We start from the raw sequence: 27,646 nt of genomic DNA on the forward strand, positions 1-27,646 counted from the left end.
CACAGCCAACATGTTGTTGTTTTTCCCCACATTGACTTTTAATGTAATTTCATCCCGTTGCTCATTCTCATGGAAGCAAGGAGAAAGAGCCCCCAGGGAAGGCAACAGGGAGAAAAAAAATTATAAACTACATTGAAAAAGTGTATAAAAGCAATTCAGCTATGAAATGTGTTGATGAAAGGGGAACCATGAAGGTAACGGTTAACTTAAGTCACAAAAGCAGCTTCCCAGCTTTCTCTTCTCCATCAGCATGGAAGAGTCACAAGTGTCATGGATGTCTCCTAAGAAAAAAATAAGTATGCAAAAGCACTTGGGTTATCATTCCATAAATCTACCTTTGGGGAAAGAACCAAAGTTCCCTTAGAACTGCTTAACTTCCTATGTCCCACAGTAGGATAAAAAGCACTTTGAAAGTTATTATTACAGTCTCAGAAAGGTATGAGCCATGATACCTTCCCTCTTCTCATAAACAAATGAAGCTCCCATACTACACAGTACCACCATCATTTAACAGAAACATTGTACAGTCTATTGCCCCGTCCCTGAGAACATCCAATGAAAGTTGTTGGCAAGGAAGATATTATAAAACATCTGATTTAGTCGATAAGGATTTTTCTTCCCTCACAACTTAGTAAGTAGTATCTTGCTGCTTATTTAACATATCCTACAGCTAAAGAATGTATTTACCACTTTTAATTTCTTCACCATCTCCATTGCTAGCAGGAATTGGTGAAAAGACAATTTAGAGATTTAGTGCAGGATGTGTACACAGACAGCTATTTTGAATACATTATAAACACAAATTATAAACAGAACTCCTGGAAAATATGACACAAAAAGAGACAAGAGAAGAGTCATCTCTAGTGTCAGCCACAGAAGCAAATATTTGTCATCTAAAACAGATATACATTTGGTAATGTAAAAGCCCAAATCAGTAAAGAAAAATAATATATATCCTCCAGGAAATACCTAGTCCCCACTGCTGTCAGAGAGACTCCCACCACACAACATCAGAGGGAGGTGGATGCAAATTTGATCTCTGTCCTTCTTCAGAATCTCAGAATAACAAAAAAAAAAAAAATTAAAAAAAGGCATGGTTATACACTAAGGGCCTAATTAATTTAGAAAACTTAAATAATTTGTTAATCAATAATACGAAGACTAAATGAGCTTGAAGAGATTTCACGTGTCCTCATCTGTAACTTCCTTTCGGCGCTGGGCCCGGAAATGGCGCTCAATGTTTATTGTCACTTCCCTCTGCAAATTCCTGCTGTTCGTTTTTCCAGCTGTTCTGATCCAAGGGTGCTGAAGTACTTGCCGTGCCGTGTAGCGCTTCTGGGGATCCACTATCAACAGCCTGGTTATGAGGTCTTTTGCTGCTATTATGACAGAAAGAAAAGGAAAGTGATGAAAAGAACAGTGGCGTGATGATGCTGACATTTATATCTACATAAAACATCCTTCTTTTTTTCTTATTAGTTTTACCATAATGACTTTTGTGACTATCCCCAGGAGCTATTCTAACAACTGGATTTAGAACTAGCAACAGGATATGTTAAATCTCCAGCATGTCTTTTACTGATATCATTCCCCCCTTCAGAAAGAGAGTGAGAAGGTGAAGGGAATTTAATCTTGAAAGCACACTGAAGGCATAAGGCTAGGTGCTCAAATTCATGGGAATTAGCATTGAGTATGCTGTCCCTCAAGGAGAATAAAAGTCACAGAAGGCTTGTAAGCATGGTTTTTTTAAAGGCTGTACAGGAAAGGAGGGGTTTTAGGGTTTTTGAGTGCACAACAGACACTGTACTAGCCTGTGAGAAGGAAAAAACTAATACATGCAGACCCCATTGATCTCAACAGAAAATCCACACTGCATTCTGCAGAGCAAGGATTTCATTCTCAGCTTCTGACATTTTTGTGTACATATTCACAATCTAACAAAACCCTGGAGGTTATTTGGGTACCTTCTTCTACAGAGACGATTCATATAAGCAAGGTGAGGAAAATCCTTGCTCTTGCCTCAGAAAGGGAGCAATCAATTGAATTAATCAGACCTAATATTCAGATTCACAGCCATCAATACTACTAGAGGACTAAATTTACATTTAAAGCAAACACAGAACTACACAAAAAAGACCTGTAAGACACACTCAAGTTCATTGAGCTCACTGTCCTGAACACAAGGGAGTTCTTCCCACTCCAGTCAGTCACTTCTCAGATCTGCTGTACATGCTGAATCTTACCTGCAGAAATATTGTCCCAGTATGGGGAAAGGAACTCATAGTGACCCAGCTGTATGATCTGAAACAGCTCTTCTTGATCACGATCCTGACTGCGAAAAGGGGGAAACCCACAGAGCAGAATGTAAAGGATCACACCAGCTGCCCACATATCTACTTCAAGCCCATAGCCTAAGGAAGAAAAGACAAACCAAAGTCCTGTTTTAGAAAGAAAACTCACAACTGGTAGGGAACTGTTTGTTTTTCATTCTGTTTTCCAAGAAACAGAAGCTCTGCTCAGTTTCTCAAGCAGATGAAGTCAGTAGAAGAATAAGTGGCTGGTACACAGAGCTGAGCTGCTCTGCCTGTTAATAACACAAAAGCTCTCACAAAGTGCCTCTCTTCTTCATGTTTCACAAACACTGGCTCACAGGGCCACTGTCAACTGCAGATTAATTGAGAAAACACAGAATATATTTCTAAAATAGTCCTCCCTAGATTCCCTTCAAAAAAGTACTAAGAATGTGCCAAGTTTCCTTTGAAATTGGGTATAATTGGAGATGTGCAACCCAGCTCCACAGAACAAAACACAGAAATAGCTTTGCTTGAGTCACCAACAAAATTAATTCCTTTCCAGTTTTGAACCTTTTCGGATATGAAATCTCCAAAATGCCTTCTCATGTGAAACATGTTTTAGCTCATTACATAAGTTTAACATACATGTTCACGATGTTTTTGCATCACTACAGGCCATGGGAAGTTGTTTGGGTTACAGTCATGAAATGGAGCTGACTACCCTCAGGTTGCAACATGAACTTTTGCCCATTTACCCACTTCAGCAATTACTATCTATGATATTTTATGGCTTGTCTGCTTGGAAATCAGTGTTATATTACCATAGACATTAATAATGCAAACATGACTGATGTTGTGTCTGTCAAAAGCTGAAAGGTTTAGTTTCCTGTCACAGATTACACTGCTAGCCAGTACCCTACCCTGCAAAGACATATCAGTAGGTTGAAACATTCTGGAATATTTCCATTATTAGAAAGTTCAGAGTAATTGTACGATTTATGACAAATTATAAATATATACACTCACCCTTCTCAGCAAGTATTTCAGGGGCAACATACGTTGGTGTTCCACACACAGTAAATATGGGTTTTGTAACCTGCTTTGCAAGGCCAAAATCTGCTAGTTTCAATGTAGTAGTTTTATCTGCATTATGCTGCACCTATACCAAATGAAAGATACATATATTTAGTCCACATGCATTTTAAGACAGAAAAGGATAAAGGAAGAAGTTACTAATAAACAGAAAGAAGTTGTAATAATAGTGCCTTCAAGTAAAGCAACATGAAATGGAAACAGTATTCAGAAAGTGGGTTTTTTCCCTCCATATACTAAGCAATAATGGAAGAAGAAAACTTCACTCTACAAACTCTGGCACACTGTAATGTCTAAGAAATTAAAAGAAGACAAAAAAATAACCAAGAGTCAGTTAAGCATTACTATTTCCTCTCGGGGAAGTAAACTCCTCCTTTCCCGTGGGAAAGCAAAGAAGAATGCTGTGGGTGTCGTTATGCCTAAATGCAATATTACGAGGTAAGCTACTGACTTTACAGTGTCACTTGAAAAGCACATCTCCATCATGCTGGTCTAACAACAAAACAACCAAACAAAAGCTTTACTTTCTTTGCAAATCACTCTGCTACTGCACATGCTGCCCTGAAAATAAATGAGTCACAGTCATCATATAGTAAGAGCTGAAAAATGGATCCATGCAGAATGTCCTCCTAAATGGGTCAAGCAGCTCCCATGTCTTATATCCACGTGGAAAGTAATTAAAATACTTCTTCCCATTTTAATTTTGTATGCATGGGTCTTTAGCATTAATTTGTACCGCAGTTAATGAAACATTATTTTAAGAAACAAAATATGTCAATTACATAGACAGTGAAACTGAGTGCACCCTCAGCAAATTTGCCGGTGACGCCACGCTGAGCGGTGCAGTTGACACACCTGAGTGATGACATGCCATCCAGAGTGACCTGGAGAAGCTAAAGAAGTGAGCCCATGCAAATCTCATGAGGTTCAACACGGCCAAGTGCAAGTTCCTGCACCTGGGTTGGGGCAAAGCCCGGTATCAGTACAGGCTGGGGGATGAAGGGATTGAGAGCAGACCTGAGGAAATGGACTTGGGGTGCTGGTGGATGAAAGACTGGACATGAGCCAGCAAGGTGTGCTTGCAACCCAGAAGGCAAATCCTATCCTGGGCTGCATCACCAGCAGTGTGGTCAGCAGGTTGAAGGAGGTGATTCTGCCCCTCTGCTCTGACCCCACCTGGAGTCCTGCATCCAGCTCTGGAGCCCTCAGCACAGGAAAGATATGGCCCTGTTGGAGAGGGGCCAGAGGAGGCCACAAAAATGATGAGAGGTCTGGAACACCTCTGTTCTAAGGACAGGCTGAAAGAATTGGGTTTGTTCAGCCTGGAGAAGAGAAGGCTCCAGGGAGACCTTATTGCAGCCTTCCAGTACTTAAAAAGCGCCTATAAGAAAGATGGGGACAGACTTTTTAGCAGGGCCTGTTACAACAGGACAAGGAGTAATGCTTTTTGAACTAAAGGAGAGGAGATTCAGGCTAGACATGAGGAAGAAAATTTTTACAATGAGGGTGGTGAAACACTGGCACAGGTTGCCCAGAGAGGTGGTAGCTGAAGTTGTCTCTGCTCACTGCTGGGGGAATCGGACTAAATGACCTTTAAGGCCCCTTCCAACCCAAACTGTTCTATGATTCAAAGGCCAAGTCACAAAGAATGTAGCAGTACAATTAAATGGAGCAGTATTCTTAATACTGATGACTGATATTCAAATATTCTTTAAGAAGTAAAAAAGGTCATGAATTTGCTTTAAATGAAAAATGGTCTGTATCTAGAACATGAGGAACAGCCCAGCAGTTCAAAAGTCTATAAGGAAGTCAAGGAAATCTGGACATCAGTTTTGGATGAACAAACTGGATTACAATGCAACAGGTATATACCATGCTTTAACACTTCATACTTTGCCATCAGACAGTGCTTAAGAAAGCCAAAAATACAGAATGGTCCCTATCACAAGACAACTAAAGGCACAGATGAGAAAAAATCTGCTCTCCTACATTAGCTGACTAATGCCCATTTATCATCCTTATGGAAACTTCAAGCGCTCATCTGATTTTGATTAAGCAATAAGTTTTTGGGGTTTTTTTGTGGTGTTGTTTTTTGGTGGTTGTTGTTTTGGTTTTTTTTCAAGAAAAAATATTACGTTACAAAACAATACATCATGGCCTACTAATCCCTTTTAATCTTCTTTATAGAAAATATAAGCACTCTTCCAGTTTAGATTAAACAAACCATCTGGGTTTTTTTTTTCTTTCTAAGAAAAAATAGCTTTCAGTATGAAACTGAAAATAAAGTTTACTACAACCATTCAGTCAAAACTTCTGAAGGAGAAAGGTAAACTGTGATAGCCATTTTCTCAGTTATATTAGTAAACTTCATGATGATTTTTGTTATGATGCACTGTGGACACATCACCTGAGAAACAAACCAAACCAAAACAAAGCAAAGCACCAACTACCACCATTTCAAAAGTAACAGTTACTTTCTAGAGCAGCATCTATCCACAGGATTTATACTTTAACAATAAAGGTAACAGTAGTAGAATGCTACAAAAACTCACCATTGAAATGCACAATTTTATATGCACTATGAAAACTGGAGCACCAATATATATTCCTATTGCATAAATAAAGCTTTTTAAATTATATAAGAAAATTATGTCACATGGCATTTCAGTTAAGAACCTGCATGCTACTCTACTAAGGCAAATAATACTGAAATGTTTGTAGAATTTTTTAGAAATCATCGGGCAGGTCAGAGAACACACTGGTCTTAATCCCAGTCCCAAAATAGCAGGAAATGCCTTGCTCTGTAAAATACACTGTTGTACTTTTTTTCTTTTATCAGGATGCTTGACTCCCAATCTCTCATTACAGCACCAGGTGGCAACACTACACCATCTGTTCTTCCAGGACAAAACCACTGAGTTTTCATTTTCCTTAATAACTGAACAGGTAGGAACAGCATGCACCGTGGGTATATTTTCACAGGTTTATGACAATCATTTCAAAGACAGCATGTAACCTGTCAGCACGCCTGAAAAACCTCAGCATCTTCAGTAACACTATGCTCAGAACAACTCAAAAGTCAACTGGGAAATGGTGAGCATTCCCTTCATCCCCAGCTTTGTTACTCTCCAGTCTGCCCTTCCATCACCTGGCATCACCTTGAGCATGCAAATATGCTTCACTGTAGAAACAAAAGCTTCTCAGGTTGCTTTTACTCCTTCCTGAGGCCAGACTTACTCATAGCAGTATCAGAGAAAAGTGCAACCTGCTCAAGAGAATTCTAGCCTCTGACATCTACAGTAGCTGCCCTGTGAAATAGTGAGAACAAAGCGAAAATGGTAACATAAGATGAACATACTAGCCTCACTGTGACACCCAAGAAACAGCTACTACTACCTCTGCATTCAAAACTACAACAAATGGTTCCAAAGGTCCATTTTAAAATGTTGCCCTGTCCTACCTGCCTATAGAGCTAACTGAGAAACAGAAGACCAGTATGCAGTACGATTTCTATAGAAAAACCAATTTATGCAACACAACTACTTGTATCCCTCAACAGCAAGGGAAGCCAGTATCTGTTAGTCTTGGAGTAAAGGCAGTCAGAATTGCTCACTACTGTCAAATCCAGCATAGCAAGATAGTATTGTCTGAGGACTTCTAGCTATCCCAGCCATACATCCAGGAGATTATAATACACTATTGAAAAGCCAAGAGCCTCTTCAATAAAGGGATTAATTGATCATTTCCTTTTCTCCTGTCTGCTGATGACTCTCAGCTCTTCATGTCCTTGTTTGTTTTCATATCTACTTTATGAAATCCATCAGGGTGATTAAGAAGATTATTTATAGCATTAATATTCCTCTGCATGCACATATATACAGTAGCACAGATTCTTCATCTAGACGTCACAAAAGCAAGCAAGACCATTGGACGTTTTGTATATTAAAAAGAGTTAAACAAAAAGCACTGCTTACACATTTGAGTTTCAAACATCCCTTGCTTCTAACTAGAAGAATCACTATGAAAAAATCTTACAGAAAATTCCCTGTGTAGGTTCATCGTACTGAAAGCTCTTGACAGGTTAAACAGGATTTTAACCCAAACGTACTTGAAAACCTCTGACAGCGCTTTGTGTATATGTAAATACTGCCATAAAAGCAAAATTAAATTAAAGAAAAGCAACACTTGAACTTCTCATACATATATGAAAACTTGAGAGGAAGGGCGGGGGGGAAGAAAAAAACTCAAATGCATAAAAAGCTATAACTCTTCTATTATCTATAAAGATGAGTGTTAAACAATTACCACATTAGCACATTTGAGAAGTATACAAGGAAATGAGTTTATAACCACTAATACAAGCCAGTCCCCCAGAAAAGCAGGCAAGGATGTGACTTTTGATCTCCTGGAGCTCTGACTTGGAAAAAAAAAAAACACTACAATTTGAAATTAATTTCTGACCCACAAGTCAAGAAATGCTAGCACCTGTAGAATTAAACTGTCCCTTAGCTAAAAACTGTGCCAGCAAACTCTGCTCCTCCAGGTAGCATTAAATAAGTGACTGGTTTCTTTTGTGGGACCAGATATACCATATGGTGTAGCAAAGGTTTTACTGCTGAACACCTAGTCCTGAATCAGGTGATTGTGTTAACAGATGGGAGGGAGTCAGAGCACCTGTCTTCACATCAGCTGTCAAACAGATTTTGTTTTTGTAGCACGTGTCACCACCCTCCTGCCTCACAGCTGCGCTGCAAGGAGTCTGGTCATTGTGGGCACACGCAGTAGTAAAAGAGGGAGGGGAAAAACAAAAAGAAAGGTAATGGACTCTTACAGAAGTTTATAACTAGAGGACAGTTCCATACGAGGAACAGTCATGCAGTGAACTAATAATTAAACTAGGTTTCCATCTCTTCCTTGTGTCAATAATTTTACAATTTACTACACATCAGAGTGTATTTCCATCTTTTCCTCTGTAGGGACAGAAAGGGTTTTCCTTCTTTCCCCAGCTACTTATTTTCCTGAAACTTACAGAAACTTTTTTCCCAGTTCACTCTTCTCCGTCAGCTCTCATGGAAATTAGCCAGTATGTTCAAAAGTCATAAGGAACAGTGTTACATTCTCACACAAAGTAGGTGTACAGTAGCTAAACACATTTCCTTAGTAAAAGAGACCAAGGATCTTTTCTATTTCCCACTTGCTGGAAACGGTTAAGGAAAAATACTTGACAAAAATGAAGGACAAGATTCACCTGACCAAAAGAAGACCCCAAAGTAGCACAAACAAGTCAGCATCCCAAAAGTACAAAACTATTTGTGTCCTCTGTGTATGAAGAAAGTCAAGAGGGACCAATTCAGACTTAAACATCCATAGTGTAGGAATCAGAAGTGCAACAAGAGGTATGCCACAACCAGGACACCCCTGCAAGATGCCAGCCTTTCCAGCAATGTGCTTCCTCTCCAGAAGGCTGCCTCCAGTCCCTGACCCACCAACAGCTGATAAATCCATGAAATTTGCTTCAATACTGACTGTTGTTGTTTAGCACCAGCTTACGTTAACATCAGTGGTAGCTCTCTGCCCTACTCTGCTGCTACTGTTCCAAGCACTCCAAGGGGTTAGAGGCAGCACATTAAAAGTCAGAAAAGCCAGAATCTTGGTTAAATGGCCTATATTTATAGAGATGCTTATTAGATAGCAACATGAGCTATCAAACACTATCAAGAGCTTATAAAGTCATTTGGCTTGTTGAACAGACTGACTTTTCAAAAGGATTTGTATGTAAATGGTATCTAATACAGGCATTCACAGCCAATTAGCAGCAAAGTGAAACTGAAACAGCCACAATTTTCTTTCCCACAGTGTTTTGGTAGCACTGTTCTCTCTCATATGACAAAATACATACAGGCTGAGGGCCACTCTATCCTTTAAAAATATTTTCTGACTATCAAAACAGGCAATGTGATTATTTCAGTGCTACACAACTTTGCCCCTGCCCAGCAATCTCTGCTCTGCAGTGCTGTGAACTAAATGTGAAAACAACCAGAACAGACCTGTATAGTGCCTCTCTTCGCTTACCTGCATCACTGTGATGATTACATATTATAGAGAGAAATGAAGCATCTGGTCTCAGGTGTTTCAGGTGCACTAGCTTATTTTCAGAAAAGAGGAAGGAGCAGAGCTCGGTTCAAAATGGAAAATTAGCTTCTGGAAAAAGCCCTGCAATTCTAAGTGACGTTTTGTTCTAATGGCAAAACAAGGCATGAAGGTAGGACCCAGATGCAAATTTCTTCCTTCAAACCAGCCACTTTCACTCACTGTCTTTTATTTACACATATGCCAAGGAATTTCATTGGACTAAGCAGGATACATGGCAGGACTTCATGTAGATGCTACTGGTTAGTCAAAAGGCTTGAGAGCAAACCTTTCAGGCCCAGTCTTGTTCAATCTCTGCCTGTCACAAAGGCAACACTGTTGCTTTTCTCCAGATATTCACACTGATTTATACCAAAAATTAATTCCCTTAAAGAACTGAACGGTATATAGGACTAAATAATCTATTGCCTCTTTTTTTTTTTTTCCTGGCTAAGTATGACCTTCCACCAGCAGATCAAATTTGATTTCTTAAGAGACTGGCAAATATTTGGTATCAGGAAATTTGGAATTCTAATAGAAGACACTAACACAATTAGCAAGGAAGAGTTGCTAACTGTTTCTGTTCTACAATGGATGTCTTGTCAAGTGTGAATACTGCAAACATTTCTGTGCGTATTCACACATGTGAGTAACTCTGTTGACTTCAGTGTTGGATGCAAAGAATGTAGCCTGAGAAATGTATTGGAAAAAAAGAAACTTTTTGGCGTGAAGTTAGTATCTGAGCTGACTTCAGTGCTGTATTTCAGCAAAACACTCACATTTTACTGTCAGATTATTTCAATCAACTGCATTGTACTTTGGCTCCTAAGAAAATAAATTGTCACAAGATAGAAATCACTACAGTAGAGGACTAGTGCAGTGGTCTGCGGGATGTGTGACAAAAAGTCCACCAAATAAATAAGCTAAATTAGCAATTTTGGTAACTTTTGGTCTGCACGGAAGATGCCTTATGATTCAGTGCATGCTTCATGCAAACAAAAAAAAAAAAATCATCCTTGCACACCTGGAAGTCAGATGACAAGTTATAGCCCATTTTCCAGAAAAATACAAAGGCTCACTACCCCTGAAAGCCAGGTCATTTTTATTTAAATTTCTATCTGCAAGCACTACTATCTGTAATGCACAGCCATTGTATCTATTTTTCCAAACAGTTCTACCACAGTGCATTATCTCTGCACAGTATTTGCTTAAAAATATTCAAAGATTCATAACTAAAAGAAAAATAAATTCAACTCATGTACATACGCAGTATGTTTGCCAATACCTACCAAAAGATTCTCTGGTTTGAGGTCCCTATGGACAATGTTCTTGCTGTGAATATAAACCAGTGCTTCACACAGGTCAGTGATCATGACAGCAGCATCATGCTCCGTGAACTTCACACTTTCTATGATTGCATCAAACAAGTCCCCTCCTGGGACGTACTCCAGGATTAGGTAGATCTCAGCTTCTGTCTCATACACTTCAATTAAGCTTACTATGTTGGGATGAGAGAGACTCCTAATGATCAGAATTTCACTTTCCATCATGTCCTCTTTCCCTTTCAGCTTGGATTTGTCAACAATTTTCATGGCATAGATCTGATTGGAGTCACAGTGGCGACATTCCTTCACCACTGCAAAGTTCCCATCCCCAATAGTTCTGCCAATCTCATAGTGCTTTTCTACATCAGTTCTGCTTTTAATGGCATGCCTCCGGCTTGCATTTTCCAATCCCTGAGCCTTGTTTTCTTCTTTATTGACTCTGCGCTCCCCCATTTTTTCTCGTCGTGTCATGTCACTCTCTCTATGTGCAATATTCCCCTCTCCTCTAGCACCCTCCTCTTTAGCCCTTTGTCCCTCTCTGCCCTCTCTATGTGTCTTAGATGGTCTCTCAGCATCCCTTGCAGAGTCTTTCTTTAGCCAACCACTTTGGTTCATTACACAGCTACTTCCATTCTCTTCCCTCACTTCATGAGTTAGCTGCAGCCCTTCTACAGTATTCCTCTTGATTTTCACTACTTCCTTCCCATGGTTTTCACGTTTCTCCACATCCCTTTCCTTCTCGATGCTCCTTTTTTGCTTCTCCAGCCCTTCATTATCATTCCTAGGCAGGGGCTTCCACATCCTCCTACAGCCATTATCTTTCCAACCAACTTCCTCACCTTCCAGACAAGCCTCTGAAGATTTTCGGCAATTCCTGATTTTTGCATTTCTTTCTATCTGGTACCTCTGACATGCACCTGTGTTCAGGTCTCTGTTCTCAAATGAGGCCTCAGTCTGCCTTTCCCTTTGTAACTTTTGTCTGGCCTGCCTTTCCTGTTCACACTTCTCACACCTCACCAACTCCTCTAAACTCTCTCCTAATCCCTCCTCAGAACTTCGTTCATGGTTAAGGTACCTCTCACTTTCTTGGGTTTTTCTAGAAGGCTTTATTCCATGTTCAACATCCCGGCTCCCTCTAGTCCACTTTTTTTTGGTTCTCATTTTTTCCTCTTGCTTTGTCTTGGTTTGACTTTTCCCCTCATGTCCAGTTGCCAGTTTTGGAGACATGCCATCACTGCAGCTCTTGGCAATTTCTGTCTCATCAAAGCCACTGTCCACTATCAAAGCCTTGTCATACAGCCTGCTCTTCAGTTTTTGGGACTGCTCCTCATTCTGCTGAATAGCAGCACAGGCAGCATAAGGATTTTCAGGATAAAGTTCTTGTAACACCACTTCCAGGTTTTTCAAAGTAAGGGGCTCCCTCCCCATAGCTATGAACGCATCACCTTCCCTGAAGAAGTCAGAAACGCTTCGGATTTCTCTGCCTCTCAGATTGTAAAGCTTTCTCACACGGTCATTCTTCCACCGTGGAAAACCCAGAGCTTCTGAAATGTCAGCCAGCAGCTGTTCAAAGGTCTGGACTGATCTCCTGTTGAGAAGCAAGGTTATCCTTCTGAGTGTGTGTCCACCAGGTTTCACCACTGTAATAATCCTCGGCTTCACAGGACTATGCTCTGAATGTATTGTGTGAAAACCATTGCGGGGATTAAAACATGGGGGCCTATGACTGCTTTCACTCAAACAAGGTTTTCCAGCATTTCCACGACCAACAGGAGGACAAGTCCCATGTAGTTTCCTCTCTCTTACTTTTGAGCTTCCGTTGTGTGACGAATGGTCAAAGAAGCTTCGGCGCCCTAAAGTAAACAAAAAGCAGGCAGATTATTCATTTTGCATCATCACATCCTTTTGTGTAATAGTTTTCTACATATCAGTGTATGTGACCTCAGAGAGTAAGGGTAGGTGCCTTCAATGCTTATATAAAACTTTAACTGACACTGAGGAATAACTCCACATACATGCAACTACAACCATTTTCAAGTTTCTGAGAAAATGTAAATGCACCTTTGTGACAGAGAAATGCTATTAAAAAATAATAACATTGAAAACAAATAGATCTTTCTCCTAAATCCTCCCATCTTCCAGAAATCTTAATAAAATTAGGTTACTTGTGCCAGGACTTCATCCAAATTGTTTAGTATCCTCTTATGAATCCACCTACCATGAACTTACTCAGTTCCTTTCTGAACCCAATTACAATTTTGGCCTCTGTAAACCCTGTGACAGCAAGTTCCACAATTATACTGCATGAAGTAAAATAAATTAATTACTTCTGGTTTAAAAATCCTAAAGATAGCTATGTGTATGCAACCTTATATTCTTATAAATAATTATCTTCGCTTTTCCTGGACCATACATTTAGCTTCTAGATTTCTACAACAAATTGAGTAAATGAGATTCTTTTTAACAAGTATTACTTGCTATAATTTCACAGCAATTTTATAGTACATTTAATAGTAACGTAAGTTAATTTTTTCCCTTAAAGAAAGGTCATCTTAGTTTTCTGACATTTTGGTTTGAAATTTTTTTTTTTTTTAAAGTATGTAAAAATTGCACAAACTCCTGAATATCTTTTAAGGACATGAACAATTTTCTGTACAATATTTCATCTTAGAACACTGACCAACAAGAAAACATCACCATGCTTTATCTGTAATCTAAAAAGGAAGAACTGAAAACATAATACGTGGTTACGGACAAGCCAAGCTGTAACGTAAACACAACAATAAGCTAAGAATAAAAATGTCCCCTTAAAGTACTCCAGTTTCTTGTATTTCAGATGAAAACTTGATTACAATTCAGTTCTTTTCAGCCTCAAGAAATGAACTTTCAGAATGAGATCACAGAGTGCTTCCAATTCCATTTAAAAGTCTTGTGGTTCAGTTGAGAACAAACATTCAACATGTACCATCTATCAGGATCAAGCAGCCAGAATGATTACTGAACCATTACAAGGAAACTTCCATACACAAATGGCTTATCTCCCAGAGAATGCCACTCATTTTTATATATTACTACGATTACATAGTCCGTGCAGCGTGCAAATCCACAAAGGAAAATCTGTGCATATGAGTATTTCTCTTGATGCGAGGGTTAACACACGTGTGTTCAAGGGTTCCGGTAAACTTAAGCCTCCTACATTTTGGTTTTCAACTGCTGAAAAGCTATTTTTTGTACTTCAAGCTATGTATTTTTATTTGTCCTTTTCATCAAGGCATAATAGAGTGAAGAGGAAATACGCCTCCTCACCTAGAATTACAAACAATAGGGAAAACTACAGCAACTGTTGGAACATTTTACTCCCTCTGCCTCAAAAATAGCAGATCCAAATGACCAGGGGTTGAGTGGGGAAAGCCCACAAAAAGACACTGCTACAAACCCCCACTTTGCTGCTGCCTTCGTTCCACGTACAAGGATGGACACTTCTTAATACTCTCACCAGCTATAAGCCCTGTGTGCTCCCCAGCACATCTCTTGTATCTTGGCTTCATTTTCTTCCTCTGCCAAATTAGATAGACACTTCTTCTCCAAGTAAATATCACAAAGAAGCCCAGCTGCCAGCATACTGATGGAAGACGTAAGCATTATATAAGAGCCACGAGTGACTAATGCTTGGTGGTTGCACAAGTTATTTCTGTCTTCATTCTGCTTTTTAAGGATGATCTCTTGTTATCAAAAGACAACTACATATGTGCAAGCAATTTTTCGGCAATCAGATATTTACATTCCACCCAGAATAAAGCCTACTCTGAATGGGGGAAAAAAAAATTCAGATGTAATAATAGTTTCCTGAAATCTAAATCAACTTCAGAACATGTTGGTTACCAGGAACTGCCAAACCTCTGAATTTAATCAACATTTCCAGAGTCTTGCATATCCACTGTCATCAAAGCATTACCTTGCTTATAGGAACAGTCTGTGACATCTTTACTGCTTATAATCTTAGTACAACATAAAAACAATGCTACACTAATAATTACTTTTCCCACAGATTATGTTTCTCCCAGCTACGCTGCTATTATCACACCTTTCTACAAACCATTCATTTTAAGTGCCTGGCTGCACTGTTGATTGTTTGAATTACACAAACATCAATCATGTTTCCTTTCTTCACTAAATTGGCTAAGCTTTAAACAGACCAAGTTTATTTTTTAATTCTGTAACTAATGGAAAAAGAGTGGTTCTATGTAATTATTAAGAACAATGCAAGAATGTGCTTTTAAAATTGGCTTAATTTCTAGCCAAAAACGGTTTGACACAAACCAGAAGTTAACATATACTCATATTCTTCTAAGATATAGAAGGAAGTTACATGAGTGCTTAAATCAATGCATAAAGGAATCTCCTAATGTCTTCTGACAAAAGTAGAAGTGTCAAATTTTGTCAAGTTTGAGGTCACAATGACTATATATTACACAAAATAAAAAATTAATTTTGGTTGCCTGTTATAACTTTTTCAGTCATAATTTCTGTTATTTTGCAGTTATGCTATAGTTATTTTAATTGACACGCATGAAGTAAGCCTCAATCTGTCAGGATTGCATATACTTAAAGCAGTAACAAGAATTTCTAGAAAGCCTCCAAAGGTCACACACATACACAAATCCCATAGCTACAATTTATATCACTTCAAAATCTTGTTTCCATATTTACATACAAGTGGGAGAAGGAGGAAGAGGGAGGTGGGATCAAAAACACACTTCAATGAGTCTGAGTACTGGCAAATTATATATCAGAAATAAAATGTTTTTTTTTCCTGAGAGCTAATGGTTAGCAAATATCCATATTTCTTATAATTGTTAATACAGATGGATGCATGTATCTGTCTATTTTTAGCAGCTATCTATATCTAGAATCACAGAACCATTTAGGTTGGAAGGTACCTTTAAAGGTCATTTAGTCCAACCCCCTTGCAATGAGCAGGGACATCGTCAACTAGATCAGGTTGCTCATATGCTTGCATACCAACAAGTATCAACCTATAGGATAATGCAAAAGATTAAGAGGGCAGAAGACTGTATGGGAGCAGCACGGTCGAGGAGGCTGCTAAGGAAGGGCAGGGGTACGGCAGCACAGCTGGCCAAGGACACCACATGTGCCACCCAGGCTGCATACATGGGCACAGAGAAAAGAAAACCAGGACTCGCAGAGCGATACAGAGCTCCAGATGATGGCCTGGATGGGTGTACTCTTCGATGGATACAGAACTGGCTGGATGGCTTGGACCAAACAGTTGTGGTGAACAGAGCCAAATTCAGTTGGCGGCCGGTCACGAGCGGTGTTCCCCAGGGCTCAGTATTAGGGCCAGTTCTGTTTAATCTCTTTATCAATGATCTGGATGAGGGGATTGAGTGCACCCTCAGTAAGTTTGCAGATGACACCAAACTGGGTGGGAGTGTTGATCTGCTGGAGGGTAGGATGGCCATACAGAGGGATCTGGACCATTGGGCTGAGGCCAATTGTATGAGGTTCAACAAGGCCAAGTGCTGGGTCCTGCACTTGCGCCACAACAACCCCAGGCAGCGCTACAGACTTGGGGAAGAGTAGCTGGAAAGCTGCCTGGCAGAGAGGGATCTGGGGGTATTGATTGAAAGCCAGCTGAATATGAGCCAGCAGTGTGTCCAGGTGACCAAAACAGCCAACAGCATCCTGGCTTGTATCAGGAATAGTGTGGCCAGCAGGACTAGAGAAGTGATTGTGCCACTATACTCAGCACTGGTGAGGCCCCACTTTGAACACTGTGCTCAGTTTCAGGCCCCACATCAGAAGGACATTGAGGTGCTGGAGAGAGTGCAGAGGAGGGTGACAAAGCTGGTGATGGGCCTGGAGCACAAGTCTGATCAGGAGCAGCTGAGAGAACTGGGGCTGTTCAGCCTGGAGAAAAGGAGGCTGAAGGGAGACCTTATCACTGTCTACAACTACCTGAAAGGAGGTTGTAGCATGGAGGGTGTTGGTCTCTTCTCCCAAGTAGCAAGTGATAGGACAAGAGCAAATGGCCTCAAGTTGCACCAGGGGAGGTTCAGATTGGATATTAGGAAAAAATTCTTCACGGAAAGGGTTGTCAGGCATTGGAACAGGCTGCCCAGGGAAGTGGTGGAGTCACCATCCCTGGAGGTGTTTAAAAAGCATTTAGACGATGTTCTTAGGGACATGGTTTAGTACTAGAGTTAGATTAGGTTATAGTTGGACTTGATAATCCTGAGGGTCTCTTTCAAGTGAAACGATTCTATGATTCTGTTCTATGATGAAGAAATTATGCTCTTGTAGGGTAAACAATCACACCAACTCCCTAGAGAAGCGGGGAAGATGGGACAAACATGTATCTGGGGCTCAAACAGGTAGAAGGAACGAGAAGTTCAGCACCTACTGACCAGAGCACAAGTGCTCCCTGGAGAGAAAAAGGTTGTTAAAGGGAGGGCAGCTTTTGTGGTTCATTTTCAAAATCCAACTCACAAACCACTTGTGATAGTCCCAGTCAATCCCACTGAGGGGAAGGAAACCACAAAAACTCCTCTAGAAGACCTTTCCTTGTAGCATTTTGGCTCATACTCTGGGCTTGGAGTAAAATAGTGTTCACTCAGAAGATTTAAGTTCTGAAGAAAGTGTGTATACAGTGCTTCAACCAATCTAGATCTTAAGGAATTGCCTGCCTGGCTACACCCCCTACAACAGTAATGGGGTTTGCCAGAGGTCACCTATTCTTGCAATTTTAAACATATGGCTGCCATTTGCCCTTCAAAACTTATCCCTTCCCTTGACCAGTCTCTAGGTTTTTGTTCATTGATTAAAATATTTCCACTCATCTGGTATTCCTTCTTGGCTCTCCTGCTTGAGATCACAGTTCCAGTAATGAACTGAATGGTTCACCCAGCAGCTAATTCTGTTATCAAGTCACAGGCTACAGTGGAATTAAATTTTTACAAGGAGTATTACAGCACAATTTAAAACAGAAAGCAACACTGCAATAAGATCTAGTTATGGATTTGTTTTCTGTGAACAAAATGGTGTTATTTAAGCCTTGCAATTTCTTCAGAAGACCTTGGATCAACATGAAAGCCTCCACTTACAAAAGCAACCATGAAAACTCCCCGAAACATTAGCAGAATTAGCAGTCAAGTCGCACATGACAAAAATTGTGTATCTGGGAGTTGTTTTGATGTATTGATCCCAATATAGCATAACCAAAATATTGTTTCAAATGTGAAGGGACAGAAATGTCTGTTTTCTCCATAAGCGCCGCAATTCCTGCTGAGAACATGCAAAACAAAGATCATAGAGTAAAAATTTAATCTTAATTGTAACCCAAACCATTTTGTTCATGTCAAAGTATCAACAGGTATCTTAAAGTACCTGAGGGTAAAGAATGTCTCTGGACTTTAACCCAGAGCAGCCAAGTATGTGTTTCACACAGGTTACCAGTGTGCATCAGCAGTCGCCTCCAGAATGCAATCTGAGTCCTCTAGAAGTATGCCATCCTGATCTCCTCTTCTTGCTGTAAATTATTAAATGTTGCAACTGTCGGGGCTAGCACACACTGTTGGTGCCCAAAACTGAAGCAGCGGTATGACAACTCTCAATGTACTAAATTAGTTACATGGAAACAAAATATGATCACAGGCATCCTTTTACAGCAAGTAAATTTTACATGAGCATTATTTACAGCCCTGCTGTTGGAAACACTACTGCAGAATTTTTCTCTAAAGAGCCATAGTTGTAGCACCTTCTCTTTCCTTTTCTTCTCTCCCTACTCCTTACATCACCTTAGGGCAGAGAATTTGTTTGAGTCAGGACTGGCAGTTATTTCAGCAACAATGAAAAGGCAGTCACACAGTCAAATTTCACAAGGACTGGAGCAAGACAGTGTCAAACGTTGCAGGACAGTCTCAGCTGGTTCGAACCTACGCAAGTTTCAAAGGCTCACACAGCTCAGTGGTATGGTGGACCTTGAGGACCACAACATGCTTCAAGCTAAGCTTGAAAAATGTCTTTTCCCCAGGATCAGCCACTTTAGTAACTGATCCAGGAGCATCAAACACCAGAACTGAGACAACAGTCCTCTTGGTGATTCCATGGCACTTCTCTGTGCAGCAGGTATTCAATTCAGACAAAAGCAGACAGAGCAGATCACAAAGGAAAGGAACATCTGAAAACCGGACATTCAGAGGTATTATACAAGCCATTTCCACGGGAGGTCAGTGTCTGGCTGCTTTCAAAAACCCCACCAGCTATGAGGCCAAGACAGTAATGTTAATAAGAAAAAGCAGAAGTTGAACAGTTGAATCAAAAGTTTGAGATTGAGTAAAGGTGGCTGGACTTCCCACAGCCAGACTGAGAGTCAATAAGGCAAACCAAGGAGACTAGAAATGGCTTGTCAGAAGGGAAACTGGAAGAAAAACATGGAGCACAGGGACTTCACTGAAAAAGGAAACCACTACTACAGACAAACATGTTCAGAGACATAAAAACAGGATGAGGGAGAAGGGGATCACTGTCCTCCCATGCGTTGTGGAAGACAAATTGGCCCAGCAAAGAGACAGGATTAGAAATTTCTTATAAAATGGGGTACAGCAAAGGGATTAAAAATGGAAGTTGATTGGAGAAATGCCAAGGAGAGACGCAATGCAGTAGGAGCTGGGAGAGGGAGCTGAAACTTGAAGGGAGAGAAGAAGGAGGCTAGGAATAGGAAAGGGAACTGGAAGGGATGTCACTGTCCAGAAGCCAGCCTGCATGAGCAGAGCCAGACACTGGAACTGAAAAAGGAAACCTAGTGAAGAACTGGACCAGGAGCAGAGAAAAGAGGTTGTAAGAGGACTACAGACACTGTCTGACAACAATTCCTATGAACTTTGATACTGGCTGATGGCAATTTCTATTAACTTTGCTGACACAGTGGAAGCAGATGAAGACTGTAACAGGGAAGCAGTAAAATGTGAGGGTGAGAATAAGAACGGGTTGGATGCTGAGCTTAGGCAAAGGGATGGGACCAGGAGCCAGCAACAGAACTGTCCTCACGTGGTCTGCTCCTTTGAAGTTCTTCATCAAGGACATCCACCTGCTTTTGTTGCCACTTACCATATTAGTCCACCTTGCTTTTTTTTTTTTTAAAGAACGGGAAAAACCACACGCACAGAAACAGCTGACTACATTAAGAGAACATTACCAAGGTCATCATTAAGACAGGACAAACAAACAAAGTTGTCAGCATCACTTGAATTCACCTCCTCTTTGCATACAAGATAGTTTAGAAGTGCATACAGTTTTTCCTATGTCTCCTCCAGTGGATGCTCCTCCAGACACAGTGGAATCAGGACTGTGACATAAAAAAAGAAAAAAAGCTGTTGCCCATAGAGACCTTAACCCCTGTAATTAGAGCTGATAAGTGTGTGGTGAAAGAATACAGGAAGAATAATAGTTTCTCTGTGTATGGCAGCGCAGGCCTGAAGAACCAGATTTTCTCTCAACCAGTTCCATGGAGTTTCAAAGCAAATGATTTAATCTAGATTTTGTAGAGAGGAGTACATTCTGGTGGTATCCCACGACCTGATCCACAAACCTGCTCAGTGCTCACAGCTGCAAGAGAATATACTGGAAGAGGCACTTCAGACACATGGTAATAAAAACAAAACTTATAGATAATGCTAAGTCATCCCAAAATTCAGGACCCAGGCATTTCAAGTTGCATTCTTCCCCAAACTGAAGTACTTTTGACTTTATTTTTTGCACCTCGACTCCCACTGACTGCAGTTCATGCCCTCTCTTTACAGGTATCACAGAGACACTGCTCCATGTTTGTTGCTGTAGCAATAACCATGACAGAACAGCTCACAAGTTAATGAGCGTGTATTAGCAGCAGGGTTCAAAAAGCACGCAGTGAAAGGCACAAACAGCCAGAGGAAACAGTAAGTAGATGCTCATTAGGTAAGCTTTGTCCATCATATGCACTGATGGAGCCAGAGACCCTGGAGGGGAAAACGCAGCATCTGATAGTGTAATTAATGTTTATATCTTAATGCACAGGAACACAGGTTGCAGGGACAGCACTGCTAATCAATAGTCATGAAGGCTTGACTTTGTAACCTGAATAATGCTAGATTACAAGTACATGGCCTTGCAGAAATAAATTTTTTAATATATTAAACAAATCATATGTGTTCAGAATGCATTTGATGGTAAGGAAGTTACAAAATACACTATGCAATAACATATTACTGTAAATCACATGAAATAATAACCATGGTTTACTAAACCAAATAAAATAAGCACAATCTAAGTATTTTTAGAAGACTTAAAGTGTATTTCATCCAATTCCATTAAAAAATAACTCATCATGGCATTTGGATGAATTCTTATCTGCATCAGCTACTGGTGCAGATGAAAAACAAATCTATGCTCAATGTTACAAATACCATTTATCACCTAGAATCTTTCAAGAACAGTTCTAATACTATCACAATTTAAAAAAAAAAAAAAAAAAAAAAGAGAGAGAATCAGTTTCATTTCTATAACATTGTATCCGCTGCCCTATTGGGCACTTCCAGTCATTCTTATGCCAGCATATCCATGTCCAATTTGCACTAGTATAATGGAGACCAGTGCCTGACCCAGTGTAACCCAATCTGCAGAAAACTAAAATCACTCAGCAGCTCAGGCAGTACTCTAACGTCACCAAAGAAAAACTAATTTGGGCTCATCTACAAAAAGGAAATAAAAAAATAAATATACACAGTCTTAGCCCTAAAAGAACCTATAAAGTCAGTATGAGGGGATTCAGAGTTCATTACCTTTCACAATTTCACATCAAGTATGCTTAAATTTGCATGCAATATTATTTTTCCTTTAACTGTCAGCCCTGCAAACTCAGCTGTATGTCAAGTTGGGTTCCTTCTGTCCTACATGTCACCAACAGAACTAAAGTTTCTCCCGGCCAAATATGTCTGGTCCCATTAAGTGAGTGCCAAAGTGTCAGCTTCAAGGAAAGAAAATGTCCTTAGTGGCTACTCCTAGAGAGCAAGGGTATGGGAGATGTACACCCTTGTACCCATCCCTGCCCTCTTAAGGGCAGGCAAGAAGACTTCACAGCTTTGCATCATAAACCATATCTTCAATGCACCTGCTTTTTATTTTAAGAATGAAAGCTTTTTATTTTAATAATAAAATAAACATCCATTATGACATGCAAACTGGAAACTAGAGGTCCCCACACCTTTCAGTCCCATAAATGCCCATTTTCATTCTTGCCCAATCTTTCACTTCAGAAATAGAGATAAAGGGACTCTGCTCCCTTCTCCCTGCCCATTTCTCTCACTCCCTTTTCACTGCCAGTTTCGGGACATAGATCTCTGAGTTTATGGGAGATCCTCAAGGGCAAAGGGTACCAGAGCAGCTAAAAAGCAGGCAGATTTTGTAGCAAAGGAGTTCCTAAGATGGGAAGGACTGTCTGGAGGTTCACCCTGGGTGAAAACCTTACAGATGGCTGGACTTCAGCTGAGGGAATTGGATCCCTCGCTATGGCTACATGAGTTCTGGATTTTTCCATTCTGAGGATGGATAACAGAATCACAGAATGGCTGGGGTTGGAAGGGACCTCTGGAGATCATATAGTTCAACCCACCTGCTAAAGCAGGTTCACCCAGAGCAGATTGTGCAGGAGTGTGTCCAGGAGGGATTTGAATGTTTCCAGAGGAGACTCCACCACCTCTCTAGGCAGCCTGCTCCAGTGCGCTGGCATCCTCAAGGTAAAGAAGTTTCTCCTCATATTCAGGTGGAATCTCCTGTGCTTCAGTCTGTTCCCATTGCCCCTCATCCTATCATTGGGCACCACTGAAAAGAGCCTGGTCCCATCCTCTTGCCATCCACCCTTGAGATATTTGTAAGCATTGATAAGATTCCCTCTCAGGCTTCTCCTCTCTAGGCTGAACAAACCCCACTCTCTCAGTCTCTTCTCATAGTGCCTGTGTCACTCCAGCCCCACCGTGGGTACCATCCTACAGTGAAATGCCTGTAGGAGGCTCAGCACACAGCAACATGTGATCATATTTACTGTATGAGAACCACAAGTGATAAATGACATTTAGCAGGACCTTTCCTTCTTTCTCCTCAAAGAAGATAAACTCGGGGTCTTCCTTGCCTCTTCTTCCAAACCCTCTTCTCCTTCGCTAAATGTTCAGAGCCCCTTTGCAGCCTGCCCCGACCCTCTCCTGTCCAGCTCTCCCCAGGATGGAGCAGCAGGGTCCAGCCCACTGCAGGGCAGCCTGCTTTGCTCTCTCAGTGTTATGCTCCTTTTCCCACCCAGCAACAGTGGCTGAGCAAAAGTTACCTTCCCAGGTGCTCACCTTCTTCTCTTGCAGGCCCACAGCCACCCCACTGCACCGTTTAAGATTTTCTAAATCAAGCCATTTGTAATTAAAAAATAAAATATTTACAGCAAACACAGATGGCTATTACCATGTGTTAGTGTTAAACTGAGCTGAATCACCCCCAGAGCAGCAGATGAAGGTAAAAATTTCAAGTAGTCTGACAATGAGTCACGAGTGCCATCATTTTTACTCTCCTTTTTTTTGAGCAGAACCCCACTTTCATTATCTCCTTTCTGACATTTTAAGGGTAGCAAATTAAAAGCGAGCATAAAGCAAGCCCTTTAAAGAAGTATACAGATGCATAATTTGTAAAGACTAAGTGATACGTAAGACTGCACGTGAAATGAATCAGTGCCTTTGGAGGTGTGAGGCTCAGTTTAAGTTGCTACCCTGCATAAAACCAAAAAAAGAATATTATGAAACTGCTCATTTAGTTCATTTCTTTCAAAGATGACAGGCTGTGTATTTTATTGGGAACAGCCATGGCTGCTTTCTGCAGTTTGACAGCTTTAGGGTCTGCCCCAGTAACCAGGGAAGTGAGCTCTGCAGTCCAGGACCTTCCATCAAGAATCTTTCAGGAGTGAGACAGAACTGACAGAGGGAAATAAAAACATCTTACACAACGGCAATATTTGCCAGGATCCATCTGGCAAAGCCCTCCGTGTGCTTCCCAAGGCTCTGTGTACAGGGAGTTTCACTTTCATGTTGATGCTCTTGACTCCTGAACTACCATATATTTCAAATTAATTATTGATGTTTCAATACCAAGTAAGCTTTCACTGCTTTTAATCCTGTTAGCCAACATTGCCTCAGTCAAAGGAGCAGGATTCTGTTTCTTCTTGGGGGAGATGTTATTTGCATTGCTTCCTAAATCTCAAGTTGATGACTAATCAGTTGCAACTGAGCAAACCCAGTGAAAATAAGAGAGCTTGCAGAGGTGTCAATGAGGGTTTAATTAGGCTTCCATATCCTTTATTACCAATAACCTTGTTGCATAACTAAAGGAAAGATCCAGCCAGAGTCTGATTCTCCATCTGGTTTGCAAAAAGGGCAATTACCCAAAAGTTTTCTTTGGAAATTTAGCACAACTAAGAGTTTAGCTCGCACATAAATGTAGAATTTCCAACCCCCTTATTATAGAACCATGTTTTCAGAACAGACTCATATATTAAAGTCTACATTGCAAAATAAATTGTTTCACAGAACTTATAAAAGAAAACAGTTTTCTCAGGGAAAACTCTAAGCCCGTGCTAATCAGACTTAAAAGCATGATGACAAGCAGAAAGATCAGGATTTTCACAGCACCAGACATTTCTCAGCATTTCCATTAACTACATTATTTGGGGTGACAAGAAAACTGAAAAATTGGAGTATCTGCGCAGGCTAGCAATACTGATTGAGTGGGAGATGGTGTTTTCAGAATGATTAATGAGAGCTTCTTCTAAGAATAAATGACATAAATAATTGTTTTGCATTCTTACAATAATTAGACTGAGTAAACTATCCTAGCAACAGAGAGAAGATAGTAAATGTGCAGACTTTCATCTGCAATGAAGGCAAATTACTGCTAGATAAGATGAACAATTTGCATTACCAAACCCCCAAATTTACATTATAACCAATCAAGGGAGCAGCTCTCACTCCTTTTTTTCATTGTTTCCTGGTGAACACTCCAAAAGGACAGACCCCATGCCCTGAAAATGAGAAAAACCTGGAAAATAGTATACTGTTAAGAAGTGTCACATAGCACCCCTTTCAACTACATTTGCAGCTTTGATCCAAGTTGCACTGAAGTTAATTAAGAGATTCACATTACCTTCAGTGAGATCTGGATCAGACCATAATGTTCTGATGCTAATTATATTTACAAGAGAATATATATAACACTGATGTCAAATGTTGTTAAATGTTTAGGAATCATCAAGTCAAAGGAACAGAGGAAAAGCAGAGACAAAAACCAACTCAATTCGTGCTAGAGCTGTTGGAAAAGAAGGAAGGACAACCAGATTTCCTGATCTCTACAAACCTATAGCTGTTTCTGCAGAAAACAAACTAAGCTAAGTAATCTTAGAAATGGGGAAATGAATCCCACACAACTTCCCATAGCCATCACATGCTGAAAGTCCCGCAGATGCAAAAATTGTGAAGCTCTGCAGAATATGACTAGAAAAAGCAGGAATGCAGATGGATATAAAGCATATAGTGACACTACCAGGCGAAGATACATTCAAAACCCAGGTTAACTTGCTCAAGGTAATTGAGTATTTAAAAAATAAAAAAATAAAAATAAAGACAAAGTAACTTTAGCACAGCTTAAATGCAAAGGCTTGAACAGTTGCCAATATCTTGCATTAAAACCAAGTTACCTTATCTTTGCTGACAGTTTAAGTCCAGTTAACCAATTCAGGCTAATGAACCACAGACGGAGATTTATAAGAAGCTAGCTCTCAGCTATTGTGTCCTAACATCCTACAAAATTTTTGTACTAAGAGTCATGCCATGTCAGGAGATCCACACCCATTACACTACAAGAAAGAGACTAACTCTGCAGGACCAGTATTTTTTTCAGAGAACTGCAGGATGGCTTCCTGGGATATAAAATGCAGCCACTTCTTGAGAAGAACCTGACAGAGTTGCTATAATAACTGCACTTCTGCTACGTAAAGTAGCTGTAATATGTTTTCTAAGCTTGGGTTCACTTGCCAACTGTTTCAGCGCTCTGCTGTTCTCAACATTTCAAAGAGTAAAAACTGCGTTTAGAGTAAAAACACAAGAATTGCAAGAAAAAGGGAGGCTAAAGAAAAAGGAGTCAAGGAGGTGGGAAGACAAACTTGCATGCAAACATGCATATACATATATTTTCATTTCTATATAAAGCTAGTAGCAAAAGCGTGCATGATGAACTACCAGTATTGGTGATACTCTTTGATCATCCTTTCACACAATATATGTTGCAGTCTAAATGCTCAGAGGAAGAATCCAGAATTATTTCATACTGTTGAGTTTGTTTGTTTTTAAAAAAGGAAACCTTTCAGTACACAGTGTAACAAAAGTTTTGCGTTTATGGGGTTGTTTCCAAACACAGTGTCTCACAAACTGAAAACTGTTCCTTTAGCTCAAACCAGCAGCCCATCCAGTCCTGATGATGTTGTGTACTGAATGTCCCCTAAGGAGGGCAAAAAATAACACTGTGCAGTGAAAACTTATGGAATAGCTGTCCTATAAATATCTGTTCTGTTATTAAATAGGAGCAAACATAACCAATATAACTACACAAGGACACAACTGGCATTTTTACCCAGAGAGGACTGGCTACCGAATCACAGCATCCCTTCCCTCCCTATCCTTTAAGCCTGTGCCTGTTAACCCACGTAGCTCCAGCTGTAGTCATTTCCCAGCTGAGGGAAAATTCACAACCTTCAGGTATGTTTTAACACACGATTGTGCAACAGCTTAAAATCTTTGCATCACGTGCTATTTACTTTATTTTTGCAGAGCCTCAGTGCTCTCTGAGCAGCCCATGAGCATTCATCCCAAATGAACTATACTCACACCGACTATTAAGAGTGCAAGTTACTTCCAATCTTCAATTTTTATTGCAGTACCGCTGACACCATGCCTGCTTTTCAGAACAGTAAACACTGACTCCACATTCAGACTCCGTAGCTTGTTCTTGTACCTCGGCACGGCTGCTGAGGAGGGTCTCTCAGCCTGGGAAAGGGGGCACAGACCGCCTGACCCCCACCCAGCACCCCCGTGGGAAGCAGCAGAGACTTGATCTCCGTGTTACTGTAACCTCTTGCTCTGCTTCCCAAAAGCTGGGACACGAAGCCGCTTCATTAGTTTCCACTACGATACAAAGCGTGGCGGGGCGGGGGCTTTAATAAAAAATACAAGTAATTGATTTTGCAACCACGGTGGAACGATCATCCCAACTTCGCAGCTTCGGGAATCCCCTTTTACAAAAGCCTGCCTTCCTTCCTGAAGACCCTGTCCCCACTTAGTCCCACCGCCAAGCAGGAATTGCCCTTTCCTCCGTCCTTCTCAAGCTCCTATGTCAAGCCCAAACATCACCGAGAGCTCCCCCCGCTCCCTCACGCCACGGCGGTCACCGCAACCCCACAGACACGCAAGGTCTCGGGGAGGAAGTTTCGCCGCCGCCGGATCCGCCTCGCACGCCCCGCAGCCGGGGTGCGGCGCTGCCGGTTCACCCCCCTCCTCCCAAAAGGACCCCCTCAGCCGGCCACCTGCCGCGCAGAGGTGCCGGTGACGGGGCGCGGAGGCTGCCCCCGAGGCGGGGGATGGAGAGAAGGGGGCACTCACCCGCGCAGTGGCCGTAGGGGCAGCAGGACCCCGCCGCGGGGTGCAGCGTGGGCGGCGCGGCGGCCGGCAT

At 40.9% G+C, this 27,646-nt stretch overlaps 1 protein-coding gene across 1 annotated transcript; it reads right to left on the reverse strand.

Moving 5' to 3' along the window:
• Positions 1–729: 729 nt before the first annotated feature.
• Positions 730–27,646, reverse strand: DCLK3 (doublecortin like kinase 3; the record flags this gene model as incomplete). Its single annotated transcript, XM_080339944.1, has 5 exons — positions 730–1,379; positions 2,244–2,411; positions 3,321–3,453; positions 10,805–12,693; positions 27,577–27,646. The coding sequence occupies 5 exons, from the start codon at positions 27,644–27,646 to the stop codon at positions 1,183–1,185; spliced, it is 2,457 nt and encodes an 818-aa protein (XP_080196070.1). The 3' UTR covers positions 730–1,182.

Source organism: Nesoenas mayeri (genome assembly GCF_963082525.1).
Source record: "Nesoenas mayeri genome assembly, chromosome: 2".
Classification (NCBI taxonomy): Eukaryota; Metazoa; Chordata; class Aves; order Columbiformes; family Columbidae; genus Nesoenas; species Nesoenas mayeri.